Consider the following 9,103-nt stretch of genomic DNA (forward strand, 5'->3'; position numbering starts at 1 on the left):
TAGCTGTCTCTCCAGCCTCACTCGTATTCTCTGCTTTCTTAGTCGTTAAAGCCACTTGAATTGTTTCTAGTGTATAAATTTCACTACATGCTTTTGGTTCTGTCTTTTGGTTTTTTTGAGAATGGGTTTATCTGTGTAGCCCTAGCTGTCCTGGAACTCACTCTGTAGACCAGGCTCTCCTCAAACTCAGAAATTGGCCTCTCTGCCTTCCAAATGCTGGGATTAAAGAAAGGCGTGTGCCACCACTGCCCGGCTTGGTTCTCAGTCCTATTGATGGTTTATCTACTAATTTATATCAAGTGCAGATTTTTTTTTATTCATTAGTTAGCTATGAGGTCAGTCTCAAGATTGACCCCCCCCCCCCATGAAAATGACCCTGTGAGCTTGTGCAAAAGCCTGTTTACAGCCACAGGCATCAAGAGATCAATGTGACTACCATGTGTTTAGAAACAAATTTAAAAGAAAGTAAGAAAGCAACTGTCCCATAATAAAAGCTAAGATAATCTTGAGACATGTACACAGGGAAGAAGGGTGTTCTAGACTCTCTGTTACAAAATAACATGTCTGAGCCAATAGGGACTTAACGGTACTTCAAGTGTCCCTAAAAGATGAGGAAGGATGAGGAAACTAGACTCTAGATAGCAACTGTAATAAGAAGAACCATCTACACAGATTTTTCTCCATCCCATGTGTTTTCATTTTTATTTCCTTGAGTATCTAATGTGATGGGTCTGACCTGATTTATGTATAGCAGTGGTTACATAGGTGTGCACGTAGATCATAAATAGTTATAACATATGCTCATGGGCAGGTTTTACTTAGGAATATACACTACAATAACAGTTGTGCATGCACATGTATATATATCACTGAGTAGTTAAGGGGGGGGGCATGGATTTGAAAAATAGCAGGGAGGGTTAGAGCAGAGAGTTTAGAGAGAGAAAAGGGAATGGGAAAATGTGGGGCCTGGCAGTGTATCTCACTAGATTGTGAAGCTTTGGTTTGCTCTCTGGCACCAGACAGTTTTCCTCAGCAATAGTGTGCTGACTATTACTCTAGATATAAAAGTGAGAAATAGACAATGACCATTCTAAATTACCTTGACACATGTTTGCCTCTCAGGTTAAATATGAACATCAAGCTCAAGATTGCCGTTTGGGTCTGGGGGAAGGCCGACCATTCTCAGGGGTCACGGCATGTTTAGACTTCTCTGCTCATGCCCACAGAGACCTGCAGAACTTGCCAAATGGCAGTACAGTGGTAAGTGTCAAGTCACCCCATGAACTGGTAAGTGGCACCCCATGCCAATGAAGCACATGCGGTATGTCGCTCAGCACAGAAGGCATGTGCTCTCAGCAGGGGTCATGAGGCCATGTGTTTTCATGGGTGATTTATGTTCCTGGGACCTTCTTCCTGGGCACTACTAGCCCTGCCATAACTAAGTGGCACATTAGCAGGAATGTTGACAACCACACAAGAATTTCTATACATTGTGATTTCAAAGTACTTGTCAGTTCCATTCCCAGTACCGGTAGCTCACAGGCACAGTTGTTCTAGGGAGCTTGACTTGTACATGCCTGATTTCTGAAGTCATGCTAACTCATGTAATGTACAATAAACACATTCACACACATAATTTTAAAAAAATGAACATTCAGCTGGAAAAGTGGCTCATCCAGGAACACATTTACGTTCAAGCTGATTGAATTGTACCCCCTATACTAATTAAAACCCAGTGCTGTAGCAGGCACCCAGCATTGAGAAAGTGGACACAGGGCTCTCTGAGGCTTGTTATCCCAGCCATCCAGAAAGACAGTGAGAGATACCCTGTCCCCAGAAATAAGGTAGAAAGCAATTTCTTTCACTTTGTATCATTTGTGACTTATGTACAATCATACCACAGTAGTAGCACATTGGATTAACATAGCCTTGGTTCTAAACACAGGCTCCGGGGTATTATTTGCTACCAGCCATAGTTTGAAGTTAGATCCAGGAAAATGAGTTACCTTAACCAAAAGAGGGTGCATGAGATGTAGTCAACTGGCATCTTGTCTTTTCTTGAGCATAGCAACTTTTTTAAAAACATGGAGAATTAGTAGTCATGCCCGAGGGATGTAAAGCTGTGTGTCCTTCCCCATCATATTACACGTGCTGCCACATGAAGCCAGCTGTAGCTTCTTTTGAAAAGAATGCAGCTGCCATGTGTTATGGAAGGTGCTTTTTGGAAGAAGTATGGCTTCTTTCCTGAGCTCTAGAAATCCATGAGAACAGGCCTATAAAAAGGGAGATTGTCTTTTCTCTATGTCCTCCATTTGTACATTGTCTTAAGGCCGAACTGGTTTTGATAATATGCTCCTCCCTCATCCAACACATGTGGATACTGGTAGGGAGAAACTCATGTACACACTTTCTTTCTGGGCCCACAACTGAGCCTGGAACATCTCTCATCACTTCAGGTGGTCACCCTCAATAGAGAAGACAATCGAGAGTTCGGGGCGCAGCCTGAGGATGAGCAGCTCCACGTGCTGCCGCTGTATACCATTGCTGCGGAGGATGAGTTTGGGAGCACAGAAGGTCAGAAGAAGAAGATACTGGATGGGTCCATTCAGGTTCTGCACTCATTTCGGAGGAAAAGAGGCAAGAGGGTAGGAGAGCCAGCCAAGAGTTGCCGACAGAAGAAACCGGAGGGCAAGAAAGCAACTAGAAAGCTTTCTTGTCTGGAGAATTACTCGAATAAGAATGAAAAGGAAAAGTCTTCCCGTACAAAGCAGCTGGAAAGTGCAAGCCATATGCCACAGATGACAGGTAAACTGTGACTCTTCGACCTGTGTGCTAGCATTGGATTCAGAGTTAGTGAACTCTCCACTCATACTGCAGTGAACAATTTCACCATGTTAAGGAGGGAGCACTTGTACTTTAGGGGAATGAATGCAAAGCACAACATTGAATATAGATTAAAACAGTGCTATACTGAAATAAGTTCAAACTCATTTGCAGGATAAAAAGTAGTAAATTGAGTATTTTGACATTGGATCTGGTTTAGGTCGTGGTCCACTCTCATCAAACTCTGCTGTAGTCACATTTTTTTTTCTCTCAGACAGGGTTTCTCTGTGTAGCCCTGGCTGTCCTGGAACTCACTCTGTAGACCAGGCTGGCCTCTGCCTCCCAAGTGCTGGGGTTAAAGTGCCACCACTGCCCTGCTCTGCCGTAGTCCTAATGGAGTGTTGGGACATAACCTTTGTATGTCTATACATCATACTATACTATGGAAACAACTATACTCTGGAAAGTGTACTGGCTTACCAGTTGTCTTTGCTTGTTTCTGTGTTAGAGCTGTTCACTTCTCAAAGCTGATTCAACAGTTCATAGTTCACAAAGGGGAACATTTCTACAAGGCCCTCAATTTCTTTCACCCATGTAAATTTTCTTCCCTGGAAATGTCCTTACTGAGCAGGATCAACCTGCCAGATGAATGCCATCCTTGGCAAGTCCAGGCATGTGTCAGACAAGAAGTAAAATAACATGGTCCCTTCCTTGAGGGACAGTAGGGATGGAGGGGCACCATGTGCAGTTTCAAGGTTGCCAAGATGAGGGCATGAAACTAAGCAGAGAGTGGCCAGAGGCCTGTGGAGTAACTCTGGGGTAAGGGTGGGGGGTAACACATTACCAGCATGTACCATTCGGCATGTTCTATGGCTACAGACAAAGTTATGGCTGACAATGCTCAGCCATGGCTTTTCTTTGCCCTTGCTTGGGGGTGGGCAGCATAGATTACCTCCCATGTATTTGTATCTCTCCTACCCTCTCCATAGCACAACCTCGGCTTCCAGGATCTGTCATCCAGCAGCCACTGTCACTCCAGGGTCACCTTCCGCAAGGACAGAGGCCGCAGCCACCTCAGCCACAGCATGTCTCTCATTCTTCTGGATCCACCAATGCCTACATGAGTCAGCCTTACCCCAGCTCTACACACACAGACATTTACGGAGATGCCAACCATGTGAACTTTTACCCCACTTCATCTCATACCATGGGTCCATATCTGAGTCCTCCTAATTCCTTGAACTCCTATCCTGGGCATTTCAATCAGAATAACCAATACGCAGCTTTTCAGTGCAATGGTAGTGTGTCAGCAGACAACGGCTCCCCTGCCTTAGGTTCGTACTCCCTCCAGGCTCAGTCCAGTGGTCTGCATAGATATGCAAGCCAGAACCATCTCACCAGTCTGAGCTTACCCCCTATCCACACACTCTACCCACAGAGTTTTGGAGACAGTCCCTCTAAGTTCTTAAGTTATGGAAACCAAAATATGCAGAGAGATGCCTTCACTAACTGCACAGTAAAACCAAACATACACAATCTGGCCACCATTTCTCCTTACCCCACACCCACGATGGATGGCCATTTTATGGGAGCTGCCTCTGGATCACCATACAGCCACCCAAACACAGACTACAAAACCAGTGAGCAACATCTACCTTCTCACACTGTCTACGGCTACACTGCAGCAGCTTCGGACTCAGTGAGCAGTTCCAGTCAAGCCTTCCACAACAAGGAGAATGACAACACTGTTGCAGTTCAAGGTCCATCTTACAATCTGACTGACTACAGTCAGGAGCAGCAGCCTGGGGTATCAGGCCAAGATGTGGCTTCTGAGGAGGACAGTGAGTATTGGTCAGATAGTGAGCACAACTTTCGGGATCCTACCATTGGAGGGGTGGCTATAGCTCCAACCCACGGGTCAATTCTCATTGAGTGTGCAAGGTGTGAGATTCACGCCACAACCAAACTCAATGACCCCAACAAGAATGATCCCAGTAGGATCTCGCTTGTGTTTTACCAGCATAAGACATTGATTCTGCCAAAGCATGGCTTCCTTCACTGGGAAGCCAAAAAAATGGCCCGGACAGAAAAGGAGGAGCATAGCAAACAAGAAAAGCCAGAGCCACAGGAACAGGAACCTACTTACCTGCGCTTCATCCAGTCTCTTGCTGAGAACACAGGCTCAATGACCACGGACTCCACTGTGACAACAGCCCCATACGCTTCCACGCAGGTCACGGGGCATTACAACACGTTTGTGTGATGCTGGTCGTCATGCCGGACCCTGTCTTTCCTGGCATGAGCCTTGGGGACAGGTCACAGCATCTGTGACAAAGACAGTAAGCATTTGTGTGTATGGTAATGGGGGGGAAGGTTGTCAGCTCACCAGCAAAATAGTTTATTTTACCATTATACTTAATCTCTACCAACTTCTCTGGTCACCAGTGGCATTCAGGAAGAGTAAAGCATCCATCCTATGCAAAGGGACAGTGGGAAGAAAGCGTTCTACATTGGTTCTCGGCTGAGGTGATGCATGTAACATGCCCCTCAACCAGCACTCTACTCATGATTGCTTCTAGTACCAAGTGTGTAATCATGGGACACAGTACTGTAGTAGAAGAGCTGCAGGAATCATCTGGTGCTGATGTATGATATAATGAAATACTGGAATTATGACTTTTTAACATGCAGTTTTTACTGTAATCTTAATTTATTTATCAAAGTAGCTACAGAAAGCTTAAGTGGATAATGGCAAAACACTGAATTTGTTTGGGTGTTAATATTAAATGGTGCTACAAAAAATGGTGTTTTTAATAGCTGAAAAATCAATGCCTTTTATCATCCTGCCAGTGTAGTTCCCTTAAGGAACTGGACCCTGAATTTTTCTTCAGCTTAGTTTTTAAAATGTGGACATTTTAAAGGCCTCTGGACTGCAGTGATCCCTATGGACTGCTGTGATCCATTAACGTCCTTGTAGGACTATAAATCATGTATGCATATACACACTTACACATGTGTATTGAAATATTTTAAGTAAGTTGTGTCTTAGAAGCACTTTGCTTACCTAAGCTTTGGCAACCTGAGCAATGCTAAGGTACTGAAACTTAAAACAACAAACGTTTACTTTAGGATTAAGTGTTTTTTTTAAAGGAAAGCTTTGAAAACATTCACTTAGCCATGTATCAGCTGATAAGCAGTTTCATTGTTGTCAGGCCTATTACAACCCAAACCGAAGCTGAATGGGTGTGCTAGTTGACAAACACATTTTTCTGGTGCTCATCCTACATCCTACACTATAACATTGATTGGGGGAGCTCTTCTGTCTTGTGTACACAGCTTGAGAACTTGTGTTGCGTGCATGCAGCCAGAGCTGGTCCAATTATCACCTATGCTGTTCTGCAGATCTGTATGCCCTTCAGAACATCACCATCAGGCCCCCTTTGTGTTAATGGTTAATGCACGTGCTCTTTTAGCTGTGTGTTTGTTATACATACCAGGAAGACTGAGTGGACTGAAACCTCCATAAGATGAAAAGATATGGTTAAGTCCATATGACTGCTGGTTACAAAGCAACAAACAAAAACTGAAAGACTAGGCAGCTGGTTTGCTGTGGTTTTTTTTTTAAACATTAATTTGTATTAAAAGGCGAAAGAGCTGTATAGTAAATTAAATTGTAAAACAAAACCTTTTTTAATGCAATGCTTTAGTATTTTAGTACTGTAAAAAAATTAAATATATACATATGTGTATATATATATAATATATATATATATATAATATATGAGATTGAAGTAAAATTTCACATCACAATGGTGCTACCCAGACTGCTCCATAGATCTTAATGTGAGCTAAGAATCCATTCAAAGTTGGAGTGGTATTCCTATTACCTCAACACTAGCTTAGCAATGCGGTACTGAGCTGAGAGTGGAGGCTTAGAGCATTGTACACCACCATTTTTTTTTAAAAAATTTCTTTTGTATCATTAAGACATACCATTTTTAAATACTTGATTTCTTAGCAAGTATAACTTGAATCTCAAACTTTTGTTCTAAAAATTCAGGGATATTTCAGCTCATTTTCCTTAAGCCAACATGTCATCTGTTTATGTAAAGTTATCAGTTAATATATTCTCTTTCAGGGATTTAACTTGTTTTTCTTTTTTTTATTTTGAATCCCTCTTTGCTTGTCCAAAACTAATTTTTATAAATTTGTCAACTTTCAATTGTAAATTTTGGGGAGTTGGGAAGTTCAGCAGAGTAAAAACTCTCAAATAGGAAGCGCTGAGCTAGTAAAGGGAAAATTGAGAGGTAAAAATCAGGCTAACACCAGGCCAAATCACCAGTAATGGCTTCTGATCTGGTGATGGGGACAGCTTCGGGCTGCAGCTCAGCAGTCCTAGAAGCTGACATGTGCTGTGCAATAGGACTGTTACATTGTGGCCTAAATACAGTGTTGCTTACTAGCTTTTCAAATGGCTTTGTGTCAGTCGAGACCTTTAATTTATCAGTAACATCTGTCACTCAAAATTTTGAGCAATGCCTGCCTTGCACACAACACCACAAGGTTAATGATTTACACACCTTGGTGAAACATCACATCAGGGTCCTGCAGGTGTGTTTGGTAATCTTGAGCCAGCCATCCCTAAGGAATATATTTGCTTTAGATGTCACCCACTGTCATTTGTCAAACTGCTGGCAAATACAATAGGAACAGTAAGTGTAGTTTGAGAGGATGGGTCATAGGAAAAAAGGCAGTGACACACCCTACCTCTGTCCATCAGATTGAGTGGAAGGCAGATCTATGATTTGCTTCTATAGGAACAACTTGACTACAGAGCCATACTTGAAAGAGCTGCTTGGTGTCAACATTACTTGAATGAATTTTTCATCTTGATTGACGCACAGTGATGTATAGTTCACTTTCCAAGGTAGTGTGGTTAACTTGTTAGGAAACTTTTGCAGTTTGACACTAAGATAAATGAACTTCTGTGTGCATTTTCTATTTTTTTTTAATTTTTATGCTTTCCTTTTTTTTAAAATGTAGTTTCCTTCATGAGATGTTGGCTTTGTTTAAACAATCTGAGGGTGGTTATAAATACTGTAAGTATTGTTATGAATGCAGTTTATTTTAAAGCTGTTATATCATTCCTAATAACGCCATGTGAGTGTTTTTAATAAAATTTATATTTATTTAATGCACTCAAGCATTCTTCTGTTGCAGAAGTTTTTGTTCCATAAATGAGGTAAAATGGGATGGAGTGGTGTGGTTTTGACCAGATACTTTCTACATAGTTACTTACAGATAGCAAACTAAGTCTAAATCAATTTCCCAAAGTTGCTTCTCTAGTCAGATCATTAACCCATCTCCTCACCTCCCAGCTTGAGCCCTGTTGTGAGTCTTACTCTTCCTGTCAGGCCTCCATGAGAAATATTGCCCTAGCAATACCAGACATACCTGTCCCATGTAAGTTTGAAGAGCTTGAAACAGCACCTCCCTCAGCTCCATACAAGTACTCTGCATGTCATGCCAGCTTGCAACCCCTCTGCACTCTGCTGAAATTCTCCCTAGGGCATAGTGAAGCAACCAAACACAGAGGGCATTTGTTTGGTTTGAGACAGGGTTTCACTGTGTAGCATTGGCTGTCTAGTTCTCTAAAGCAGCCTTGCCTCTCAAGTTCATGCATATCAGAAAGTTCCCTCTTCCATGTTCCCTCTTCCATATTTTTTTCCTCTATTGGCCTGAGACCAATAGAGGTGCAATAGCGGTGCAAGCTTGGACCAGGCCCCTAGGATCTTAGAGCTCAATGGCAGTGTCCAGAACTGTTCCAAGCCAGGATTGCCATGAATGACCCGCCTATCACAATTTTCCTGAACCATCATCTGCCCAAACATCTGCACTGCCAGAAAAGCAACTATGGAGAGTCTTAGGTGGGAGAGGGACTGCCTGGTTTCAGACAGGATGGGTAATACAGGGCACAGGGGACAGTGAAGTGCACAGAGATGCAGCCCGACACTCAACTGAGAAAAACTGGGGTCTACTGACCTGGGATCAGCAGGTGGATCTGGTTCATAGCATTCATGTCTCAGCAGGATTTGTAGCTTCCACATGTGTAGATCACCCTGTTGTCCCTTCCCTGACTAGTACACCCCCTCTCAGCAGTCCTTTTGAACGCAGCTTTAATAAATGCCAAGGGTTGAAATATGATCTCAGATCACAGCAGAGTAAAGCTAGGCATCAATAGCCAGAGAAACTACAGAGACAACACAACACTTGGAAACTG

At 42.8% G+C, this 9,103-nt stretch overlaps 1 protein-coding gene across 3 annotated transcripts in view; it reads left to right on the top strand.

Annotated features, from left to right (window-relative positions):
- The window catches only part of Tet2 (tet methylcytosine dioxygenase 2), a 73,499-nt gene extending 65,515 nt beyond the window's left edge, over positions 1-7,984 (top strand). For all 3 annotated transcript variants that reach the window (XM_052179208.1, XM_052179207.1, XM_052179209.1), the window contains 3 exons: positions 1,123-1,260; positions 2,457-2,805; positions 3,813-7,984. In XM_052179208.1, coding sequence (XP_052035168.1) covers positions 1,123-1,260; positions 2,457-2,805; positions 3,813-5,086 — 1,761 coding nt within the window. In that variant the 3' untranslated portion in view covers positions 5,087-7,984. The remainder of the gene's footprint in view (positions 1-1,122; positions 1,261-2,456; positions 2,806-3,812) is intronic.
- Positions 7,985-9,103: the final 1,119 nt, after the last annotated feature.

The sequence above is a fragment of the Apodemus sylvaticus genome, chromosome 4 (genome assembly GCF_947179515.1).
Source record: "Apodemus sylvaticus chromosome 4, mApoSyl1.1, whole genome shotgun sequence".
Taxonomy (NCBI): Eukaryota; Metazoa; Chordata; class Mammalia; order Rodentia; family Muridae; genus Apodemus; species Apodemus sylvaticus.